Source organism: Idiotropiscis lumnitzeri, chromosome 14, assembly GCF_059441095.1.
Source record: "Idiotropiscis lumnitzeri isolate Australia: NSW breed Sydney's pygmy pipehorse chromosome 14, RoL_Ilum_1.0, whole genome shotgun sequence".
Classification (NCBI taxonomy): Eukaryota; Metazoa; Chordata; class Actinopteri; order Syngnathiformes; family Syngnathidae; genus Idiotropiscis; species Idiotropiscis lumnitzeri.
In genome coordinates this window covers 15,115,976-15,140,615 of record NC_142404.1, presented here as the reverse complement: position 1 = coordinate 15,140,615, position 24,640 = coordinate 15,115,976, and the positions used below count along the sequence as shown (strand labels likewise).

Genomic DNA, 24,640 nt, shown 5'->3' with positions numbered 1-24,640 from the left:
ATTTTTTTTTTTTTTTGCCTTAAAGATGTCATTTTTTTTTTTTTTCATAGATAGAATTTTTATATGACATAATTTTGAACATAATTTAACATTTTTACAGCATTTCATACTTGCGTACTTTAAATGAATTTGAATGTAAAGTTCTTTTATGTCAGGTAAGGAGTTTTAGGTTATCTGATCTGTTTCGGCGGCAGTCTTTGGTCTTGTTCAGCCTGTCACTCGATGGTGACTTTTGACTCGCCCTTATCAGCTGTCGTTCAAAGTTGACAGGTGAGCCAAGCCTTCGTTGTAGAACAAATAAAAGACAGAATTAACTTAATTCTTCATGTATTTTTTTGTTAATGTTTGTAGACCCATTTGAAAACCCAAAGGGAAACTCATTAAATTGATTCAATGTATGTATGGAGGAAATTCTTTTTTTTTTTTTTTTTGTCAGCAGATGCATAGAAAACCCTAATGAGGTTTTTTGGCCTATTTTTGTGGCGTATGTGTTCCTTTTACACCGGCGGAAAGTATTTGATGGAAAAACCCAGCGTGTCATAATGAGTATGTTTGTGAAGAAGAATGTGAAAGTAGGATGTGCGAGTGACGGGCGAATAGAAGTCGCAGCAATATCTCGCCGGTAAGTTCTCGCTTCGTACATCAGCTATCAGGTCAATTCAATTTCTTTTTCAGCACTGAATAATAACAAACCATTCGAAACGTAAACCAAAGGCAGCAAGATTAGTCAGCAACCTTAATACAGTATTCGACAACTCTCTACTGGTACCTGCAAATAAAGGGCACATTTGGTTATTGTTAATGGCAGATATATGTAATAAATGTGTTATATGCAGATGTGAGTGAAGAATAGTCAGCAGTGTTTTATGAAGCAAAGCCTTGCATGTGTGTATGTTCGGTGTCTTTCTCTCAATAGATACTTGTGTGTCCTAGGATTTTTTTGTGTGTGTTTTCCTTCTGTTGTAGCGTCGCCACTTCTCACTGGCCTCGCTGATTGTGTTTGTTTAAGAGGTGTGGAGAAAGTAGGAATGACTTGGCTGCGTGCCCTCGCCTTATTGCTCGCTGCGGCCAGCACACTCTGTGAGTATGCTGACATTTTTCCAGATTTACGTCATCCATATTTTGCATATTAATATTATGTATTTATTCCGTAAGTCATGTGGCACATTGTTTGCTTTGAAAAAGTCAGGGTAGTCTAAATTCAAGATTACATTGTCATATGTTCAAGAGAATGTTAATTAAGTTTCCATTGTAATCTTATTTGAATGGCTTTATTTGAATGTACCATGAATTGCATTCAAATGACATTCAAGCAGAAAATGTTTTAAAAAAAATTGTAAGATTTTAATTTTTAATATTAAAAGTATTCAATTTGAATTCTATGTCATTTTTAATATATCTTAAAAATAAGTAATTTTAAATTTAAGGTATATATTTTCTAATCTTGATATCATTTTAACTTAATCACGATTCACAATGATTTTGTTTCAACTTTTGTTCAAGAGAAATTTATTAAAAAAATGAAATAGAAACTAATAATTGCTAAACATTTTTATTCTAGGTTACAATCTTTAATTTTGAATTAATTTAATTCATATACGAATATGAATTTAATTGTTACATTTTAATATCATTTTACATTCAAATGTGATATTTTATACATTGCGCTGACTTTATTCTATAAAATAATTTAATAATTGTTAATAATTTATGTGTCAGGGATAAATCACAATTATTACAGTGAGGTGACCACTTAGTCTCAAATTTCACTAAATGGCTCCTCACTTTTTAAAAGACTTCTGGGAATGTATTATTAACAATACACGCCAACAAAATGAAGTCTTAACTTCTTGGCAGAAGTAACTAGGTCAATTACTTTGTTGTACATTTTTGTTGTTGTTTTTTTTTTATAGGTCAGTGTGTCACCTAAATGAGGTCAGGTGAGATCCTTAACCCTCAAAAGACGTACGAACACCAACTTAATTTTTTTATTCATGTTTATAAACAGGTTTGATGTTTTCTAATTGTATTTTTCTCACAATTTTGATTCACATTTAAATGTTTTATTCACATTTTCAAATTATTTTTCTCTCATTCATTTTCAATTATTTAATTTTTTTACATTTTCAATGTATATTTTATATGGTCTTTTCCCCTTTCTTGCACATTAATCTTAATTTGGATTTGTTAAGTAATTTGTCAATGTTTTTTTAACTTCATTTGGTTCATACTTCTTGGCCAATCAAATTTATTATCATTATTAATACAAAACAACATAAAAATAATGTACAGTAATATAGTTAATCATTCAGATTTTTTGGAGTCACAAACTCGAGCATATTCCTGTGCTTCCTTTACAGGCCACAAGGGGCCGCCAGACACCTACCACGTCAGCGCTGGTCACCTTCTGTTGCTTAAGTGTCCCATCGTAGGCGAAAATGGCAACGTCACCTGGACCCAGGAGGCGGCATCGGAGGGGGCAATGCCATCTCTGCCCCCAGGCGTGGAAGTCAGGGACGGGTTTCTCTACTTCCTGCCCGTGCAGATGTCCCACAATGGAACCTACAGCTGCAAGAGCACGTATGTAAACACTTAAAAGTGTTCTGATATGTGACGGAGTCTTGATTTGAGTGTTTTGGTGCTGTGAAGGGTGCAACGCAGAACGGTCAAGATTGATTTTGGCGTTTCGGTGTCCCCTGGACTTTGCCCCCCGGTGACCGAAGTGAGGAAAATCGCCCTGGGGGTCACCCAGAGCGTCCCCTGTAAGCTGGACCACGTCCTACGACGCAACATGACTAACATACGATGGTTGAAGGTATGGTGCCTCACTAGGTTCAAAAAGGACTTTTTTTGTGGGTCAACTAATGATAGAATTGCCTACCAATTACACAAAGACGACCCATGGAAATGTCAAAAGTCAATACGTTGGTGGCTTGAAACTAAATGGCAAACTTTTTGTCTTTTCAGGAATAGTTCCGTAAGATTTTTTTTGTCTATTCAACCAAATTTCATGCTAACTGGTGAATTAAACAAAAAATTCAAAGGACCCATGGAAATTACCCAAAAGATGCTAAAATGGCAGCTTTAAACCAAATTCGCAGACTCTTTTTTTCAGTCATGGCTCTTTAAGACTTTTTTGTGGGTTTACTCCAGATAGACATGCATATCCAATTTCATATTCTGTAAATCAGTCAAATTAGCTAAAGTGCACGCATGCAGGACTGCCGCCTGGTTGCGCGAGAGGGCGCGGTTATCAGTGCGCACGACAGTGGCCTGAGGCTGAGCAAGGTCACGCAGGAGGACGCCGGCACATACACTTGCCTGACGGACATCAGCCTTGACAGCACAATGTACACGTCGGCGCGCAGCATCCAGCTGTACATCCATGATGGTGGGCGCCAATTTGGTACTGTCATTGAATTACCAGTACGTGAGTCTAACATGCGGATCTTTTCAATTTGTTTTGGGTTTAGCGTTGTCACACACAGTTCTTAGCGAGCCAGAAGTGATCCAGCAACAGGATCAAGTGCTTGTCGTGGAGATGGGTGAATTGAGCAATGACACACATGCACACACACACACACACACATTCCAAAGATTTTTAATCTTGTAATGGATGATTACCTAAAAGGCTGCCTTTTGTCATCAGTTCTCTTGATAAACTAACTATATACAAATTATTAGCATTCTGTAGGGAAAAAATATCAACTCTAGCGTAGCAGCCCAAAAACTTTAAAAAGTGTCCGTGTGTCCTAAAGTATATTCATGCGCCATCACGCAAATATTACACTGCTAAGTAACTAAAATATAAAATAAACACAGTCAATACTAACCAATTAACTTAATTAGCTAACTATTAAATAGCTAACTTTTAAATACAATACCAATGTTTTGTTAGGTGCACGTGTGGAGCTGAAGTGCTTGGCTTTGGTGGGCTACAGCCAAAATGAGGAGACGTCAATGTTCTGGGTCGTGAACGGCAGTTTTGCCGACGACGACCCGGAGCTCAATGAGTCCTTCCATTTGTGAGTTTGTCGCTCTTCACTATTAAATCCATGAGCATGGAACAAAACACCCGCGCTGTGCTCGTTACTCACAGTACTCCAAACCGAGGCCTTGTGTTCGGCGAGTCCACCTTGACCATTTCCAGAGTTCTTCCACGGTTCCTCAACGTGTCCATTCGCTGTCGGATCCAGAGCCCTCTCAAAGTGAAAGACTGCCCCCTAGTGCAGCTAATGGAAGGTTACACAATTAAAAAAAAGAAACAAAAACGACACAAAAATTGTTTCTTGACATATTTCGTCTCTGTTTGATTTGAGTATTTGCAATGTGCTTTCTTAGGCATACACCACCCCTCGAAATGTTGATGATCTTCTTACTTCCTGTCTCTGTCCCTCTCCAGCGAATCACAGCTGGTTCTACACCGGCGTGGCAGTGGGCGTGGCCACTTCACTTCTTCTGCTGGTCTTCCTGTTGGTCTTTTTCAAAGTGGATGTCGTGTTGGCGTACAGGAAGCTACATGGATATTTTGACAGTCCACAAGGTGACATATGGTGAAATCTTCAGTTAGTTAGTTTGTTTGTTTGTTAGTTATTATGTTACTTTCCATATGGCTGTGCAGTCACTGCAGGTGCACGTATGTATGTCAATTATTTGACAGCACTGCCGATTGTCGGAGCGGTTACTGAATAACTGACTCACCTCGTCAATACAATGATTAGCTAACTGACTCAATTTGTTAAACCAAAATAAATTATGACTACGGTGACCTACTAATTATTTGAATAATTATTATCGAACTGTTGTGAATGCCATGTAGCTCATTAGCTACTTTGAATATCTACATTTTTAAAAAGAAATAACTAAATAAATGTAACATACTGTCAAACTAATTGCAATCATTAATCCTGTATGTCTAAATAATTTATAAAATAACCAACAAAGCAACAATAAGGTATGGTTGTAGTTACCCAAGTAGCTAACTTACTTAACTAGTAATTATTTAAAATATATCCAGATAACATTAATCGAAAATAAACAATTATTTAGAATAGATACTACTATAAGCATAACCAGGTGAGTGACGAAGCAAATGAAACTGACACCCTGCATTCTCGTCTCCCGCGTGTGGGTAGATGCAGACTGGGTCCCGTATGACGCCATGGTGAGCGTGGTTGCTGCTGCAGGCTCCGAGTTCGAGACGAGTTCACGCGTGGCGTCTGAGTTCGCCCTGCAGACTTTGCCCAGCCAGCTGGAGAAACGACATGGCTACCGCCTCTTCATCTCAGGCCGAGATGACAGCCCGGGAGAAGGTAGTCGATCAGACAAACAAACTGACATTAATAAACCTCATACTGACCGACTAACTAGCAAACTAAATGACCAAATTGTGTACTTGCGAAGTTGCGGGTTGATACTACACATCTACCCAACCATGAAATGGAAGTCATTAATAACATTTTGCTTGCTAACTAACAGTCACACCAACAAAAGAACGAGCATCAGTCAGTAAGATTGATGGACTGACGAACTAACAAGCTGACCAACCAATTAAGAGTTTTTTTTAACAATTTGTGCTTGACATGGCAGCGACACACGAAGCCATGGCAGCCACCATGCGGAGATGCCGCCGGCTAATCATCATCGTTTTGTCAACGAGGGAGACGGCCAAGGAGGCGGAGGATGATGAGAAGGAAGCAAAAGAGTGGCAGCCCTTTAGCCTCGAAGACCGACAGCTGAGCTACGAGCAGAAGCTGGGCCTGCATGACGCTTTGATGCATAACACACCCACAGTCATCCTGCTAGAAATAGGTAACTGACTAACTAGTGGAAAGCTACCTTACCCATGCTCAATATGCAGAGTATTGACGAACAAACTTCCAAATTCGCAGTTCTAGTACCAAACTAAATTCGTAACTGACTTGCCTACTAGCTGTCTAATTATCCATCCAGGAAGGCCAGAGCTGGAATTGATCCCTTGACCTTTGAGGCCATCGTGCTAACCAGTCCGCCACTGTGCCGCGCTAACAAATTAGATCATCTAAATTGTTAAACTTCTAGACCAGGTGTGGGCAAACTACGGCCCGAGGGCCACACGTGGCCCATTAAACGTTTTTATCCGGTCCGCCAAACTTGCAAGAAATTAAATGAATAAACCTTGTTAATGTTTTTATTTTCTAAATACTGTGTTTTTTCAAAGACATATATATCGTTGTAATGCTTTTGTTCACTTTCACTTCAAATTAAATTCTATCTTAAATTCTGTCAAATTTTATAACCCATTGTGGCCCACCAATCAAAAAGTTTGCCCACCCCTGTTCTAGACAGTTAATAGTTAGCACTTTTTAATTCAAATTTCAAATGAAAATAATGTATAATAGATAACATCGCTACTGCTTTTCCTAAAGTATGATAATGGGTATTTACACTAACTAACTAAATTAACTACCAGCTAAACAAATTGACATTGAATGAATTGTAATGTACTGAGCAACCAGATTTGTTCTTACTACAAAGTGCTGAGTTGTAGTTCCTGTCCTGTGGTTCTCCTCCCAGATGATCCGCCGGATTACGGCCGCCTGCCGCAGTCTCTGGCCTACATCAAGAGGCGGCAGGGAGCGCTGACGTGGAGAAGAAATAAACACAACAGATTCTTCTGGAAGAAGCTCAGGTTCCTGATGCCCGCCGTGCCGGCCAGCAGACAGTCAAGAACACATCAAGATCACATTTTGTAAACGGAATGCAGCAAAAATGCACAAACTTTTTTTGGGTCGTTTGCGACTGTATGTTAGCTAAAATACAAGCTAACCTAGCTCAGGCGGTCATCTCAGCTCATTTTATCTGACATAACATTATTCTAAGCTCAGTGAGACTTAACCTTATTTTATTTTAGCGGAACTCATTTATCTTAGCCAAGCTCAGTTTGTCTTAATAAATACTAAAAATAATAAATATGTTTTAAACTTGCCCATTCAGGGTTGATTTTAAGCCAAGCTAGCATAGCTCAAGCCTAGTAATATTAATATTGTATCTGATGATATTTTGTTATTAGCATTTTTTGTTAAATTCGGCCCGAGAACCCAAACCCCCCCAAAGTTGGTTTCACATAGCAACACAAAATGTATTAGGCATGTCCATCATGAGTCAACTTAGAAAAGCCCAAAGAAGCCAGACCGAAAAAGACAGACATTCAAATCCGATGACAATACGCTGTGAGGCGTTCCAACTCAAACCAAAGGCTTGATTCACCATAATTAAAAACAAACACGTTCGCTGTGCTTGTTTGAATGTTTGAGTTTGTTGGAACGGACTTGGGAACGGCCGCAACATTTCCCATCATTTTGTCTGGCGGCTTTACTGGTAGCACTTAGGAGGCCATTTCATGAGAAATTCAATCAATTTATTTTTTCCGTTTGTGAAGCTTAGCTTTGTCCTGATCACATATTACAGTCTGACGGACGAAGAGATTTCAGGCGTTCCACTGTAACGACAATCAATAAACTGTATTTACACATATGTCGCTTTTGTGTGCGTGTGCGTGTGTGCGTGAGTGTGCGCGCGTGCGCGTGTATTGACGACGGCTGGTGACAGGAAGTCAGTGGGTAGTGTTTGTATGATGTACCAAAAATCTGAATGTTATTCACACTAACGTGCAGAAGTTCTGACGTTCGATTGTGACATGAATTAAAAGCATCCAAATCCATTTTCCCATATTTAAAAAAAAAAAAAAAAAAAAAAAAAAAAAAGCTATAGTATGAAAGTAATGCAAATCCCATTAAAAACCCTTATGGAAGCCCACTTCTTTCTTTCTTTCCTATTTGTTCTTTTTCATTGAGATGAATTGACCACATTGCCGTCAGCTGACCACTAAGAGTGCACATGCGTGCGTACGTGCGCGCTCACGTTCATGCACGTGTGTGTTTGTGCGTGAGAGGGGTGGAGATGGCTATAAAGAGACACCTAGGAGACCGGCAGAGTCACTGCGGAAACATTCTACCTAGAGGTAAGAAACATTTGTATCATTTTTGAAAAATATATATTTGCGTTTTTTATTTATTTACAATTTTTTTCCCATTCATTTCTTCTTTTCCTTTCTTAGACAATTGTACTATAATGTTAAAGCTCAACTCAAATAGCTCAATTGATTATTTTTCTAATACATTTTGTTTTAAATCAAACTACAGCAATGTTTGCATAAAAACTTAAGTTGTGCAATTAATTTCATATATATAACGTTTTATATTATATATATATTTTTTTTACTTATTTGTGTATATATATATGTATAAGTAGTAACATAATTCATTCTTAGTTTGTCATTTAAAATGTTCATTTTGTGTTATTCTTGCATAAATTAGTTTTCATTTTGAAGCTTTAACCGTATTTGCCTGACACATTAAATCAGATTAGCGTGTCGTTGTGCGTTATCAATGCGAGAGGAAGTGACAAAAGTGAGCTCAGAAGTCCGTTACTGTGAGCAAAAGCAAGAGCAGACTTGCTCAGATGTCATACGCCAACCCATGTGAACACTTTGGATGCAAAAATGATGAAAATATAAATTCCCATCGATGTTTCTTGTACAGGTGAAATCAATAGTGCTCAGGATGCTAAGTTGAGAAAAAAAAGATAAAAATTGAGGAATCTTCTCTTTCAGCTGGAAATGGAGTTCCTCCGATTCAGCCTGATGGTGACTGCAGCACTCCAGTTTTCCGGTAGGCTTGTGGTGAATTTTAAATTGCTGAGTTTCCATTTGTCTTTATTCAAAGGAAGTAACTGGCCGCTTTTTTTCTCCCATACACACAAAATCACATCAAATTTGAAAGCGTTTTCATTCTGGTGAAAATGTTAGTTTTGCCATTTAAAAAAAAGAAAATCTACCCCTGAAGGTAGTTTCATTTGCAATCGAGAAATTTGGTAAAAATGTCTAGCATGAGTAAACCCATAAAAAAAAAAAATCTCAGGAAATCAGGCCACTGCATGTGTCATTTTAGTCATTTCTGCGATTTTTCCTTCAAAATTTGGCAAATTTCAGCTCCCACAGCTAGTTTTACTTGGTGACATGAAAAGACACACAATGTCTGTTATTTTGGTTCCAGGTAACCATTTTCGGCTCAATTTGACAATTTCCAGGTGTAACTTTGAATTAAAAAAATAATAAAGAAATAAAAATCAGCTCACAAAGCCAATTAGATTTTTGGTTGGCATGACAATCATGAGTAAAGACCACAAAAACGTCTCAAGGAGCTTGAGCAAAGGTTTCGTATGTTCTCCTCAGCCACATCCGAACTTCCGTGCGAAGACTTTGACGTGGAGGACTTCAGTCTCTTGGAAGGCGAATCCTTCTACTTTGTTCCGTACGTCGTGACCGACGCAGAGGTGACCCTGGAAAAGTTCACGTGGTTCCGAAACTTCTCTGATGACGAGCTCGTCGTCATCCCGTCCAACGAGAGCGAGAGGATTCATCACCACGGCGGCGCACTCTTCCTCTTGAACCTGACCACGAACGACTCTGGATTCTACACAGCTCGGTCAGCGAAGCGTCCGGATTTCGTCAACGCATTCTGGTTTCCATTCCTCTTAGGCGTCCCCTCTCTTTTTTCAGGCAGAACCTCTCAGACGAGGGCTGCGAGAACTATCACGTCGAAATCCAAGTCTTGGAAACGAGTCGTCGAGATGACGAGCTGCTCTTCTACGGAAGTGTGGATGATTCCGGAAGGAACAAACATGTGGTGTGTCCTGACCCGGTGGCCAATACCTGCAAGAGGCTGGGCGGAGCCTTCACCTGGTTCAAGGTGAGAACACCTACAGTATTTGCGCTTTAAAAAAAAATAAAAATAAATAAATTTAAAAAAATTATTTCTTCATTGGAACATTTACATTTTTATCTGAATTTCCTTATTGAATATTATAATTTACTTAATATTTTTTTCAATTATTTTATGGATTTTCATTTTTTTGTCCGTGATTTTAAAAAAAAATATGAAGTAAGTAAAACAATTTTTTTATTGGACTTTTTTTGTGTGTGTGATTTTCTCCAGAATTTTACTCGACTTACTGGTCAGCAGACAGTTGACATGTGGCTCCACAACATAACGGCGGAAGAAGAGGGGGTGTACACGTGCGTGTGCACGTGGACTCATGAGAGACAGTTGTACACGTCGTCGGGCTCCAGGCAGGTCACAACCCAAAGTGAGTCTGCGTGTGAGCAAAATGAAAAATGAAAATGTTAGAATTCATATGATTTTTCAGACATGGATTATTGCTGCCGAAGAAAGTCGGCTGTGTTCACGCCCACAACGCCGCACAAAATTAAAAAACCCCCGGATGCGCGCATCTGTGAAATGACCAATACCCGGTCTAACCCGCCTCGCTGGCCAAATTTGCGCCTGTCATATAAATAGAACCTAAAGTCATGCTGAGTGGTTTGTATTTTCTGAAGATCGCTTTTCCTCAAAGCCGCCTTCCGAAAATCAATAAATTCTCGCGCCTAAAAAGAAACCCGTGTGACCCACAGAGCCGTCGTCCTCCCATTTGTACATCTTGTCGCCCACAGAGAAAGAGATCCTCATTACCCATGAAGGTAAAAAAGAAAAATGTAAATTCATCACGTTTTTTTTTTTTGAAAAATAAAAAAAAGTAGCGCAATGAGACAATATTTACATTCCTGCCCATTTTTGAGTGCATTTGTCTGCGCAAATGATGTTCTATATCAATCAATTTATATCAGTCCTTACGCTTTGCTGCGCTAAATGCTTTCTTACGTCTTGTCATGTCACGCTGTATCACACTCAAATAATTTTTTGCAAGCACTGCACATCTATTTAGCACCACTAGATGGCAGTATTCCTCTGCAAACACCTTCCCGTTTATTCTCGTTTGGTCAGAAGGCTGAATAGTTTGACTTTATTTTAATTTGATGACACCAAATGCATTTCACTCTTTACCTGTGCAGCCAATGAATGTAAACTTGTGCAATAAATGTGCATTAAATGTTACACATGCAAATAAACGTGAAAGAACTTAACTGTGTGTTTTTAATTGGCTGCTCTGATCGTGCTGGTCCAGGTGTGGAACTGCGGCTCAACTGCTCCGTGTCCTGCGGTAACAACATGGATGATAAATGCTCGGCTCAATGGCAAATCAATGGGAAGGATGACAATCGCGACGGATACACTCAGAGTCAGAGCGTGTGCGTTCTGTTTATTCTGGTAACAACATGTTTAGCCTGGCAGAAAAAAAAAAGTGTTCCATAATATTGCAAGTCCTCAAACTGTCTACATGCACTGGAGCTTCAAAGAAATACAGAGGACTTCCTGCTTCCTTTTCGGCTTGGATTTTGAAGACTTTATTGTGGGTCAACCTTTTTGGGTTTTCTCCGGGTACTCCAGTTTCCTCCCACGTTCCAAACACATGCTTGCTAGGTTAATTGAACGCTCAAAATTGTCCCTTGGTGTGAATGGTGGTTTGTCAATGTGTGGCCTACAATTGGGAATTGAGGGTGGACCCAACCCACCGTCGAAAGATAGGCGGTTCAGATGATAGATGGGTTGAAGCTCTGGAAAAAAAAACAAAGCAGCTAGGAACCAAAATGTCCGACTTACTGTATGCTTTTCTTAGCCTCACCGCCTCGATTTCCCAAAGCACTGTTGCCACGGCGATCCTCACCATTGCCCAAGTATCATCCAGAGATTTCCGAACGGACTTCAAATGCGTCGGCAGAGACGGCTTCTCTGCGAATGAAACGCGGTCTTTGACTCTACGCAGAGGTGGTCAGTGAAGGCATCACCACTTCATTCGGGACACTCAAGTCCATCTTTAAAAGCGTATGTCCATCTTCAGAAGTTGTGCTGTTGTGTGTACTTCAGGTACACTCACGCCGGTGTGGCTCACTGGAGTGTGTGTGCTGCTGTTGTGTGTGTCTGCTGGCATCCTGGTCAAAGTGTTCACTGTGGACATCACGCTGCTCTTAAGACCTTACTTGCCCAAGGCCGCCGAAGATAAAGGTACACGTTAAAAGCTTTTGGAGGACAAGCTTTACAAGCTCTACAAGCTTGACACCCTAACTCTGGCTTGATATCACACTTTGAAGCCCAAACCCATTTTTTAAACTGCACTTTATAGCTTGAAATGCTAATTAGAAACCCTGACTCTGTTTTGAAAGCTGCACTTGAAAGCCTAACCGCACCTTGCAACATTTTAATCGGCAAACCTCACCCTTGCTTCCAACCACAATGTCCAATTGAAATGCGAAGCCTCATTTTGAATGTTGAAAGCAAGCCTGATATTGCGTGGATTGTGTTTGCAGATACGAAGCGATACGACGCATTGGTGTTGCTGGAGACGCCGCCGGCCACTCGGCGGGTGCAGGAAGGAGAGCAGTGGCATGTGTGCGCCGACGAGGGCGTGTCGGCTTTTGTGGAGCAGCTTGTGTCCGTCCTGGAGGAAGCTTGCCGATATCGCCTCTTCGTGCAGCACAGAGACAACTTGCCAGGAGGTCGATGAACTACTATTGTAAAACTTTCCGTAGTTTTTAGAACCCTATTTTTAAACCCATAATCCTTGTTTCTGAAAACAAGCTACATTAAAACCTTAACGCTTAAAAAAAAAAACAACTTTCAAAACCCTGACCCTTGTTTAAAACTCGACTTTAAAATCTTAAACCTTGGGTAAAACCTTCATTTAAAACCCTAACCTTTTGAAACCCGCTACGTTTGAAACTGTAACCTTATTTTGGAACCCTTACTTAAAGCCCAAGTTGAACACGCTAACTTGAAACCGTACCTTGTCAGACCACATTGCGCAGATTCAGCAGAGCATCGAGGAAAGTCGCAGGGTGATGTTGGTTCTCCGCCCCTGCCCAGAATCCTCCAATCAGCGGCTTGACTCCTCCCCTCCTCCAGGCACAGCAGGCTTTGATTGGCAGGTGCGACTCAACACTCACAATGTCCCCCAAAAAATAACAAAAGAAAATCAAATCAGTCGGATGTGTTTTGTCAGATGGCTCTGCATCACGTGCTCACCCAACCCAAAATGGCCGCCATCGTCATTCAAGTGGGCCGCGTGGAGGCGGGGAGTTACGCCCACCTGCCCCCATCCCTTCGCTACCTGCTCGCCAACAGCGCCCCCCTCAGGTGGTCGCCTGAGTCGCATGGCGCCGCCACGCGCCACTCGCGCTTCTGGAAGAACGTTCGCTACCTCATGCCTTGCCCGCCACGCCCGACTGCATCCACAAGAGGGAGACAAAGACGACAAAAGGAAATGGTGGCGGTTGTTTAATGCAGTAATGCTGTAGTTTGCATTATGCCCAAAAGACGGAGACGTTTACAATCTGTCTTGTGTTTTTAGCGCATTTGTCACTCTTGATTAAAACCCTTCGTTGAAACCGTAAGTCATGATCGAACCCCTAATCTAAAACCCTGACCCTTGTTGAATTTGAAACCTTAACACTTGTTTGAGCCCTACTTTGAAACCCTACCCCTTGTCCAATAGTTTAAAAGTGCATCTTTGACTACTACATAAAGTCTAAGAAAGATTAGAAGGATTTGTCTGTGCATGCATGCTGTGCACATGTCCCCATATGACCTTTGGCCCTGCTCACCCCGGATGTGTGTGCGTGTGAGACGGTGGCACACTCCCATTGAAAGGGAAGGAGCGGGATTGGTGGGGGGTCTGTATGTTTAGCTCGGCAGCTGGGATCGGCTCCTTGCTTTTGTTCCCCTTTGACCTTTGTGACCTGACACTCGCTCCGCACACAGATGCAAACGTGCGCACACACACACGCACATTTACATACATGTGTGCATATTTGCTTGCTCATTCCACAGACATATGCACCATCAGGCCCAGTGGGGAATATCTATCAGGACTTAATTAGTGTGCGCATGTGTGTGTGTGTGTGTGTGTTATTTTTTTGAATACATTTTGAATAATAGAAAACATTAAACAGATGATCATACTTTAGTTATCCTGCATTATATTTTTAAATCTTTATTTGAACTTTATTTGAAATGATTAAAAACACACCCAGGCCAATCCTTGATTACCGGTATATGAACATAATTTTTGGGTCATATAAAATTGAAAATGAATCTGAAAATGATTATTCACAAGAAAATATAAGTGTGCGGAAGTAAAAAGTTATTGCTATTGTTGAGCTGCGACAACGACATCACGATGACACGTTGTAGTTATTATTTTATTATTGGTGTTATTTGGTTTCCATGGAGATTTGATTGGCTTTATAGTTTTGTGCTCAATCTCTGTAATGGCCCAATCACTCCATCGGCACAGACTGCACGAGCATCCCACAACAGCAGGTGGTGTGTGTGTGTGTGTGTGTGTGTGTAGGAAAGGGGTGGGGGGTAATAAAATGGGGGTCACTGAGGACTTTTCAAGGCACAAAAGGTTGGCCTTCGGCCTGCGCTGGCCTCAGGGTCATTTAAGGATGCAGGCAGCACACACACGCACCAACACACACCATGTCCCAGTTTGAATTTGCATTTTCTGATAAAGTGTGTGAGGAAACCAGCTGGCTTAAAGTGTACCAAAAAATAAAATTCACCAGGAACATGCATGCAAGAGCAGGTGAGTTTATTACCATGTCATTAAAATCCATCATCCGCTGCACACATGTACGGAATGACCAAGATTGAGATTCTTCCAAATTTTGAGTCTTTCATCTGTCTATCAGATATAATTTAATTTTGGTAGAAAAAGGTCAAAAGACCTAGAATGGCATTTTGTTAAAAAAGGCCAGAAAATGACTCAAAAGATGCAAAAATGGCAGCTTTGAAACCCAATTGGCAGACTTGCAGCGTCTTTTCAGGCATGGCTTCTTGAGACTTGTTTTGTGGGTCTACTCAGGATAGATAATTTGGCTAACGTTCATGTTAAATGAAGCTGCCATCAGGGGTTGAATTTTGGAAACATCCAGAGCTGAACATGAGACTTTTGTGTGTTTTTTTTTTACAAGTTGCCAAACCACGCCGTCATTTTGCCTCCAATCGCAATGACAAAACTTGAAATGTTTCCCAATTTAAGTTTTGAATTTCTTGCTTTCATGCTTCCAACGTGGTAGCAAATCGAACCACAAATGGTGGAGGAGTTGTTCATTGTCATGCCAGGTAGAAAAAATCTTCGAAAGCAGTGACAGTTCAAACATTGGTGCGTCGGAGAAGGTCCCGTCCAGCGGGACACCTGTTCGGCAAGCAGATGGTCCACACGCAGACACGCACGCACGTTCCCTGAGGAGAGGACCTGTCAGCTGAGCCCCAATTAAAGAGTCACTCTGCTCCGAGATGGGGGTGGGGGTGACTGTGTGTATGTGCATATGCAAGCGTGTTTATGTGTGCGGAATTTCCAAATTCCCTCTTTGTGGAGGGTTAACTTTTCAGGAAAAAGAAGTCACGCTGTCCTGGCTGCTCAGTAAAAAAAAATGGCTAAAGCAATAAAAAAACAAACTACTGCACTGAACATTTACCTCGATGAACATTTACCTCACTTAACCATTAAATTAAGAATTTCTTCACATCAAAACAGGTACAGTGCATATACGCACACAGGCGCACATCAGGGCTAGCAGGCGAGGCCTTCAAGGCCTAACATGATCAAGAAATGATTTCAAATAAAAAAAAATCACATTTATGAAAATAATCATATTATAATAACAATTATTATTATGGGCTGCACAATATTGGAAAAACATGCAATTTGCGATATGGGTGTCGAGTAGAAGAAATTACTTTTTTTATGTGGCAAAAGAAGTAGGTTCAATGTATTTTTTAGTTACATAGTTAATTGTAATAATAATAATTAATAAAAAATAAATAAATAAATAAATAATTCATACAATACCACACATAAAACAAGTAACTACTGTATATTACAATTAGGAAAGTAGTAATAAGTGCAGCAGTGTCAATTTCCTATCCCCTCAAAATAACTCCGCTGCCGTCAAAGTTGAAACCACAGTGAACAAAAGTGAGCACACCCAAAAGTGATTTTTTAAAAAAAAAAATGGGCTTAGTTATTTTTAGAAAAATTAATCTGCGAATTGCGTGTGCGTGTGTGTGTGCGTGATACAGAGAGTGCATGCAGCTGCCTGCTGAAGACCTTCCTTTGTGCTCCACTGTGTGTGTGTTTTAAGGGGGGAGGAGACTTACATTTTTTTTTTTTTTTAAAAAGTGCTTCGTGGGGGCGTTTGTGGATGTGGTCCGTAGAGGAGAGGGGACATGTCTCACTCAAAGGTGGTCTGCCGTAAAGGAAGTTCCTCCTCTCTCTCCAGCGGACCTTGTGATCATTATTTTTTTTTTGGGGGGGGGGCACATTGTGACTATTTGGGGGGTGACAAAGTGAACCACTGGTGGCTACAAGACACTCTTGTGGGAAATTCCATTTCCCCAAAAAAAGGAGAACAAGGTTTTAGGAGGTCCTTCTGTGAGGTAAGTCTCTTCTGCTCAAACGCATTTGTCAATATGACAGTCAGTTTACTACAATGCTAAGAAAAAAATATTGTCTTTGGATGTTTTAAAGAAGAATACGGACCGACCTGTTTGCATCCTTTTGGTGCATTTGCACCTGATAAGCAGTAGAAAGAAAATCAAAATTCCAAAAGCCAAACTATCATATTATGTGGATTCACAGCAGATAGCAAAATATTTCATTTTATTTTTATTTGGATATATTACCACAAACAAAAACCCAAGAAAGTGAGAATAATTACAAAAAAAAACAATTTATCGATCCATCTATGTAGAATATAAAAATTTGGTCGGCATTGGCCTAGTGAATTTGCTCATATTTTGGATGAAATAATGAATCTGGATTTTTTTTCTACCATATTGTAACGCCACAAAATATACCTGTAATCCAAATTCTAAAAAATGTGCGGTGATTTTAGAAATATGACAAACACGTTCAACTTTGGTTTATGTCACCTGTAAATTGAACACAAATTAAATAAAATTAAAACCATTAATTTACTTTTTACAATTGTTTGGAGTGAGTTTACAAATGGTCTGTCCTGAGGGAAAAAAATTTGGAAACATCAATATCAATTTAAAAAAAAATGGATGACACAACAGAGGAATTCTGTCATGTGAATTATGTGATTTGTCTCGTCATTCAAAATATTAGGAACAGTTCTCAGGATGACGTTACTCTTGTGGGACTTTTGGCAAACATTAAGTGTGTGTGTGTGTGTTTGGGTGCACGTCAGAGGTGAAGGTGAATGCACGTGCACACACGCTGGTGACATGTATCTCTTGTTTGCTTGGGGGGGGGCACCACCAGTTGCAGGATGCTTTCTTCTGTGTCCTCAGTATGCATCTGTTGCCCCCCCCCCAATTGGCACCGCCTTTGTACTATCATAGTGAAAGCCCCTCAGACCCGACCCCGCCCCCGCCCCCCAGTCCCTGGCAGCCGCCCAGCAGGCACCAGAGCGCCGTGTGGAGACGTTTCCAGGCCTCAGGGGAAAGTGGGGGGGGGGGGGGGCAAAAAGGGGCACCCCCCCCCCTTTCCCCCCAAAAGGGAGGTCAGTAGCTGAGGAGGCATCTGCTCACTGTGGAGGCATGAGCTGTACACCCTCCCCAGGAATCACCTCCCTCCCTCCTTCCCTCGACTAGATATTACTCAGCAGATGAGTTATTTTTTGGGTTGACTGTGTGTAAATCAAAAGCGCGGGAAAGTTTTTTGTAGCTGCTTGAAAAATACTAAAAATCTACCGCCATCGTTCCAATACAATAACGTTTGCCACTGTAACATTGTGCATCATTTTAACTTGCACTGAAATCAAGGAAATCAATAAAATAATTGTTCTTAAATAAAGATTCATTTAAAATTTATTGGACACACTTAAAAGTTAAATACGACTGAATTGCACATAACAAATGTAATGAAGTAAAAATAAATAAATAAATACAAGTAGAAATCTAACTCACCACCCACATACATACCTCGAAGACTAAGTTCTAATTCCGACCAAAAAACACGTGTTTTAATTGCCATAAAATATTTATTTTTTAAAAAGCTAAAAAAAATTGTAAATTACTTTTTGGATCGATGCTATTAAAAGTTATGGCAAACACAAATGATTACAAACTGTTTCATATATGAACAATTTGGTTAATGAAGCCTCAGCCGGCGAGATAAGTTGCTGTGCTTGTGTCATTTTTATTTCCGTCTGGCAGCTGCATGGCTGACAATCACGGGTGCGTGTGTTTGGGGTGTGTGTGCGTGTGTGTGGGGGTGTGTGTGTGAGAGAGACAAATCTCCGTCTGTGCGGACCGCCCAAAACAATACTTTGTGTCACAGAAGGACAGATTGGCTGGCAGCTGCTTCACTCAAAAGGTGCAAACCAGACACACTTATAACCCCCCACCCCCCGTCCCCCACAACACAAACACGCACACACACAAACAGACATGCACGCACGCAACTAAATGTTACTTCAACCTTTTCTTAAATGGAATTACAGTATGCGCAAAGTCTTTAAAACAAGTACATACAGTTTTTCCCTGAAAGTCCATTAGCTTAATGCTAACACAAAATGGGAAAAGCCATAGACAGGCTAACAAATCCACAATAGAGCACTAGCACCTGATGATTCTTGGGATAGGGTTTCAAACTAGGCTTTCGAAATAGGGTTTAAACTAGTGTTAGGGATAGGGTTTCAAATGAGAGTTTTGAGCTATGTTCAGGGTTTCAAATGTGGGTTTTGCACAAGGGTTAGGGTTTCATATTAGGGTTTTGAACTAGTAATAAGGTTTCAAAATCGGGTTTAAACTAGGGTCGGGGGTTTTCAAATTAGAGTGAACTAGGGTTTGAATTTCCAAGTAGGGTTTGAAACTAGTGTTAGGGTTTGAAGTTTGGGATACTCCCCCTCAGTGATGTCACCAGATGGTACCAAAGCAAAAAGTCAGTTCCCAACTTAATGGTGCACTTTTTGCCCATGCAATGTTAAATGGCTCGTCCTGTTTTTCTGGCTTCCTGAAAAGTGCCAAATGCCAGCGATTTATCACTCCCACCCTGACACCGAGTTAACCCTGAATTAACCATTTCGTCCCATTTTTTTAAGGTAATATTTTAATAAAGAACCCCACTTAATTGAGTCTGCTTGCCAACGCCCCGGTCTGGATGTGTGAAGCGGCTTCATGGGCCTGAGGGACTATGTGGAGGATGGGACAGGCCGCATCCTCAGCCCGGGGCTGGATCTGGACTACCTCCATGTGGATGGCCCCAGTGGCCCGAAGGACACCGACAAGGTTTCTTCCACAGCGGTGTCGAATTCTGGAGGGTATGGGTTTAGCAACAGCACCAATAGCTTGGACAGCAGCAGCGCTAGCCTCAGTAGCTTTTTATCCGAGGAGAGTGGGGACAGCGAGGATGAGCGCCACCACAACACTTGCACCCAGGCGGAAAGCCGGGACTCCACCAACAGGCTGGACCAGGTGGAGAACCCACCGTCAACCAGTGACTGCCGCATCAAAGTGGACTTTGCTCTGAAGCTGGGCTACTCGGAGGACCTGGTCTTGTTGGTGCTGCAGAAACTGGGCCCGGCCGCACTTATCAACGACATCCTAGGGGAACTGGTCAAACTGGGAACCAAAACGGACCTTGTGGCACCACCGAGAGGTGCCGGAGGATCTCAGTCTCCTTCTTCCTATTCTTCAACTTCCTCCTCGGTGGACTCCTGCAGATTGCTGTGTTCGTCCAAACTCTTGGAGGACAAAGACAACCTGCGGCCTGTCGTCGTGGACGGAAGTAATGTGGCCATGAGGTGAGGTTCCCTTTAACCATCAGCAAAAACAACTTCTGCACTTTAAATCACAATTTGACTGGTGTGATATCTTACCTTGTGATGTAAAGCCAACCAAATCATCGACATCCATGTCCCTCTTACTCGTTCAGTCACGGCAACAAGGAGGTGTTCTCATGTCAAGGCATCCAGCTGGCGGTTGATTGGTTCTTGGAGCGAGGCCACAGTGACATCACGGTTTTTGTCCCTGCATGGAGGAAGGAGCAATCCCGTCCAGATGCTCTCATCACAGGTAACCACGCACACAGACACACACGTGAGTTTTAATACTTATGTACTGCTAAAATTTGATCTTTAGGTCATAGTACAGTAGTTAATAGAGTTCCGTAATTCATACCATGTCCAGGACAAAAAAATACAGCGGGTGCACGTAAACTCAACGGTTTGTAAGGATTAACAAACTTCCCACAACAATTGCGACTTTGCTTCCGACAGACCAGGATGTCCTGCGGCAACTGGAGAAAGGCAAGATTCTGGTTTTCACGCCATCCCGTCGCGTGCAGGGACGGCGAGTGGTCTGCTACGACGACCGATTCATCGTCAAGCTGGCTTACGAGTCGGATGGCATCATCGTCTCCAACGACAATTACCGCGACCTGGCCAACGAGAAGCCCGAGTGGAAGAAGTTTATCGACGAGCGCCTTCTGATGTACTCCTTTGTCAACGACAAGTAAGTGCTTTTTTTGTGCCCTTCAAATTCCACAAAGTGAGGAGGCTGATTGTTTGTAATCACCTCCCGTCTACCGTCACTAGATTCATGCCACCAGACGACCCCCTTGGACGACACGGACCCAGCTTGGAGAACTTTCTGAGGAAGCGAGCGGTCATTCCTGAACACAGGAAGCAGCCGTGTCCTTATGGTAAAACATTTTCTGGTTTTACTGATCTTAGCAGACAGTGAGGGGTTGAAACGATTAGTTGATCTGTCAAATTTCCAAATCTGCAATGACGGTTAGAGTTTGAAGTTGATTAATCACACAAATTGGCAGCCCTCAAAAGATATACTTAGTGGTTTAAATTTGCACTTGATAGGTATGCAAGAAATCCAGAACCCCAACAATGTCTATTTGTAAGTCACATTTTCATAAACTCTTTGCCTCATTTCTTCCTTAGGTAAAAAATGCACGTACGGTCACAAGTGCAAGTTCTACCACCCAGAACGGGGCAGTCAGCCTCAACGTTCAGTCGCTGACGAGCTCCGGGCCAGCGCCAAAATGTCTTCTGCGGCATCCAAAGGCCAGAAGGAAGACACCCTGATGGCCAGGAAGCAAACATTGAACAAGTCCGACCAGGGAACTCCAAATAAAGCATCAAGGTCCCTAACCGAGCTCCTGGAGGACCATCTCAGAGTGGAGTCCAAAGTAGAAGAACGCAGAGGATGCGGTAGAAGTGTCCTCAGGCATCCCGTACCAGGGAGGTTGCCTTTCTCAGGAAATCCAGATGGATGGGATTATCCAGGATCCAAAGGACTGAGTCAAAGTTATTACCGATCCGAGTCTCCGGTGTTTGGCTACAACTCCCTCGTGAAGACTTCGCCCATCCTGAGCCTTCCCGCTCCGGAGAGTCCCGAGCGCTTTTACCTGACGGATCCCCAAGCCAGGAATCTACCATCCGACTGCAGCAGTGAAAGCAGCTCAGAGTCCTTCTTCCCAGACCTGATTTTGGATGACAGGCCAGTGTGCCGCCACCACCACTATCATCCTCGCGCCTGCCCCATAAACCGAACTCCACCTGGTATGAGCCAGCACACTTCATCAGGAATTAAACGACTAAATTTCGATGCGGAAGAAAGTCCTTTCCACTCCCTCTCCACTCACATTCCACCAACTCATCTACCGCTTCTGAGAAGATACCCGGGAGAACGTCTGGGTCCTACGCTTCATCCAACCCAAACATCCAGCTTTTCTCAGTGCTCCATTCTGGCTAGTTCCCTTTGGCAAGACGATCGACTCCAGGACTCAAAAGGCTATCACCAAGGGTCACCATTTTCTGCCAGGCGGAACCATTCTGAGCAACACCAAATGCAAATGAACTGGGACCAACACTACCAACAGCCACCTGACAGACCTTGTTATGATCTCTTCCCAATCCAGGATCCCCCTTCAGAGAAAGTCTGGTCCTCTCCATGGACGAACAGACATTCGTCCCCGCATGGACTCGCATCCTCAACACAGACGTCCTTTCTATCCCCTCTCCAAACAAGACAGCAGTCCCTGCTCCGGTCTGAGCCCTCCTCCGTGGCTCAGTACCAGGACCGGAGGGAGAGGGTGTTCCTGAACCTCTGTGGAATTTTCCCAACTGATTTGGTCAGGGTGGTGATGAGCCGGAACCCGAGCGTGATTGATGCGCAGGAGCTGGCTGCTGCTATACTGTTGGAGAAATCTCAGGATAGTTCTTGAACAACTTTTGAACCCCAAATCCTTAAATCCAAAAGACTCTCAAGGTTCTCAAGGTAAAATGAGTGTTTTCTCCACTTGATCAAACTGATAAATTGGCGATTTTTGTGCAAACACCCAGACCTCAAAGTCCCTAGTTTTAGGGCAAAGTTCTTGTTCAGGGGCACAGTTTCGAGTCAAAGGGCAACATTTGTGTTTCTGTGGGGAAGTTTCTTAATCCACGGCAACTTTTTGGAGCTCTGGGGTATAGTATCCGGTCCGAGGACAAAGTTCCTAGTTCCAGGACAAATATGAGTCATGAGTCGTATGAGTGCTAGTTCTAGTAGTACATACAATAAATAAATATGCTATACTAGCACTTAAGATGGGAACTTTTGGGGTTTTGTAAGATAGTAAAGAAAAGCCATTGACATTTTTGATGTTTTGTGAGTCCAGGCTTTGAAGGGTAACGGTGCATTTTTAAGTTATTTATTCTCTATATTTTAATTTATTTATATTATTATTATGATTTGGGCACTTTGGGTTCTTGTTTTTTTTTTTCAGGCAATCAATCAGGGTATTTACAAGAGATAACACAACCTACCTCTTGAGTATTTATTTGTGTGTCAGTTTTTTTTTTCTTTTTCTTTTTTTTGATTTCTCCCCCAAAAAGGCAAAAAAGGGAAGTGAAACTCAAAGTGCACCTGCGGAAAAAATATAAAAATAACCCTCAAAACTCCTTCAACTGATTTGTTATTTTTCAATCCTAAAACTTACAGGAACTTTTTGTTTTTTGGTAATCTCCATAAATAAATGGTCCCGATCACTTTCCTGGACCTCTCCTAAGTACTTATGGGTCCTTGTTTGGCAACTAAGTTCAAACGCACAATATATGGTCCTATAAATGTTGCTACTTCATTAATTCTAATTCAAGAGAAAAGTTTCTCGTTCTGGAGCAAATGTTTAATTCCTGAGTAAGGTTTATAGTTCAGGAGCACAGTTTAAATTTCTGATTAAACGTTCAAAGTTCATTGTCAAGAATTGCAAGCCAGTTTCGAGGAATATTTGTCATGGCATTATATTGTCAGGTCAGCTTTACCTCTAATTTGTTTTTCATGAACTTGAGAGTATTTTAAATCCGTCTTATTTCTTGCTGAAGCACTTCTAGCCATTTAGTGTTAAATTCTTAATAATTATCCAAAATATTTGCTGCAGTAAACGTGGATAAACTGGTGCCTGGTTGGCGTATGCTTCTGCCTCTTCTTTGTTGATGCAAATTGTATCCTAATGACGATATATTCGTTTTGATGAGAATATAAGATTGATGTACGTATATGACAAACGTTGTCACCTCTACTATGTTTTTCTTTTTCCAGTCAACATTCCCTATAACTTATTTTTGTATGATGTTCAGCTCTGATGTTTTTTTTTTTTTGTTGTGTGCCAAGCTCAGTCGGGTGACTGTAGTAAAAGATGTTATCAAGTAAGTTATGTTTGGAGGAAAAGCATGTCAAAAGATTTCTGAAATGATCAAAATTACAGTTGTTGACATGATTTTGTTGCGCTACGTTAAGGTTCAGGTGAACCACGAGAGGCAAAATGACTTCACATTGTCAGTGAAATGCGTCAAACACAAAATTGTTGTTCTAATTTGGAAAAATCAAAAACAAAATTGAGTTATGGTATTAGGAAACATCAAAGACGACGTGGGACGGTTAGAAACGAAGACCATTTGTTAGGTTGTCAAAAACCTCAAAAGTATGAATTGGAATTAAGAAACATCACGTTGTCATTAAGACATTAATAGGAATGATCAAAAACAAAATTGTCATGTTAAAATTAGGCAACAAATACACGGATGCCACGTCATATCTCTGCTTTGAGGAACAAAAAAGGCTTTCATCTACATAAACCAAATGGTTTTATTGGTGATTTGTTTACATTTAGGATCAGGCAGAAAATAAGACAAATTGACATGATGTCCGCTTTAACAATTAACATTGTCAGGTAGAGTTGGCTTTGATCTGTGAAAAATTTTTTTAAACAACTAATTGATTTAATTAGGATGAGTGAAACATCAAAGACAAAAATAATTTGAATGTTTTCCTCTTTCAATAAAACCAAATATTTGTAGCCACAACTTCCTGAATGCTTTAAAAAGTGCCGAGCGGGCTTTATTGTACTTGTATAGTGGGCATTAGGGGGCGCTAATGAAGCTTTACGTGCCCTAAAGCACGAAACAAATCCTGTGGTACGACCGCTATTTGATCATTTGTGTTTGTCATGTTGAAAATGAGAAATAAAAAAATGGTTCTGATTACCTTGTGTAGTCTGGTCTAGTTAGGGCCCAAGCTGCGACTGCTGCGAGGTCCATATTGCTTTTGTGTAAATCATTATTCGGGACCGGGCAGCGACCACTGAAACGCTGTGGGCGTGGCAATGCAGTTCGCCA

The 24,640-nt window shown here is 41.4% G+C and overlaps 3 protein-coding genes across 5 annotated transcripts; all 3 read left to right on the top strand.

Moving 5' to 3' along the window:
* Positions 1-605: 605 nt before the first annotated feature.
* LOC148323647 (interleukin-1 receptor type 1-like) lies at positions 606-7,513 on the top strand. Of its 3 annotated transcripts, XM_088314263.1 has the most exons (12): positions 606-622; positions 1,010-1,080; positions 2,361-2,580; positions 2,650-2,815; positions 3,220-3,391; positions 3,474-3,545; positions 3,899-4,025; positions 4,100-4,242; positions 4,403-4,543; positions 5,136-5,312; positions 5,590-5,811; positions 6,556-7,513. In XM_088314263.1, the coding sequence occupies exons 2-12, from the start codon at positions 1,029-1,031 to the stop codon at positions 6,732-6,734; spliced, it is 1,671 nt and encodes a 556-aa protein (XP_088170389.1). In that variant the 5' UTR covers positions 606-622; positions 1,010-1,028; the 3' UTR covers positions 6,735-7,513. The 3 variants fall into 3 exon arrangements, with proteins under 3 accessions (XP_088170389.1, XP_088170387.1, XP_088170390.1); XM_088314261.1 differs by lacking the exon at positions 606-622 and having other exon boundaries at positions 966-1,080; XM_088314264.1 differs by lacking the exons at positions 606-622; positions 1,010-1,080 and adding an exon at positions 1,916-1,940.
* Positions 7,514-7,881: 368 nt separating this feature from the next.
* LOC148323646 (interleukin-1 receptor-like 1) lies at positions 7,882-13,405 on the top strand. Its single transcript, XM_088314496.1, has 11 exons — positions 7,882-8,002; positions 8,654-8,711; positions 9,275-9,527; positions 9,602-9,791; positions 10,038-10,188; positions 11,065-11,188; positions 11,617-11,768; positions 11,865-12,002; positions 12,161-12,493; positions 12,789-12,922; positions 12,997-13,405. Exons 2-11 carry the CDS (start codon positions 8,660-8,662, stop codon positions 13,273-13,275), a joined length of 1,806 nt encoding a protein of 601 aa, XP_088170622.1. The 5' UTR covers positions 7,882-8,002; positions 8,654-8,659; the 3' UTR covers positions 13,276-13,405.
* A 5,395-nt stretch (positions 13,406-18,800) lies between these two features.
* Positions 18,801-24,506, top strand: LOC148323645 (putative ribonuclease ZC3H12C). Its single transcript, XM_088315705.1, has 5 exons — positions 18,801-19,774; positions 19,906-20,045; positions 20,249-20,483; positions 20,567-20,673; positions 20,927-24,506. The coding sequence occupies exons 1-5, from the start codon at positions 19,149-19,151 to the stop codon at positions 22,210-22,212; spliced, it is 2,394 nt and encodes a 797-aa protein (XP_088171831.1). The 5' UTR covers positions 18,801-19,148; the 3' UTR covers positions 22,213-24,506.
* Positions 24,507-24,640: the final 134 nt, after the last annotated feature.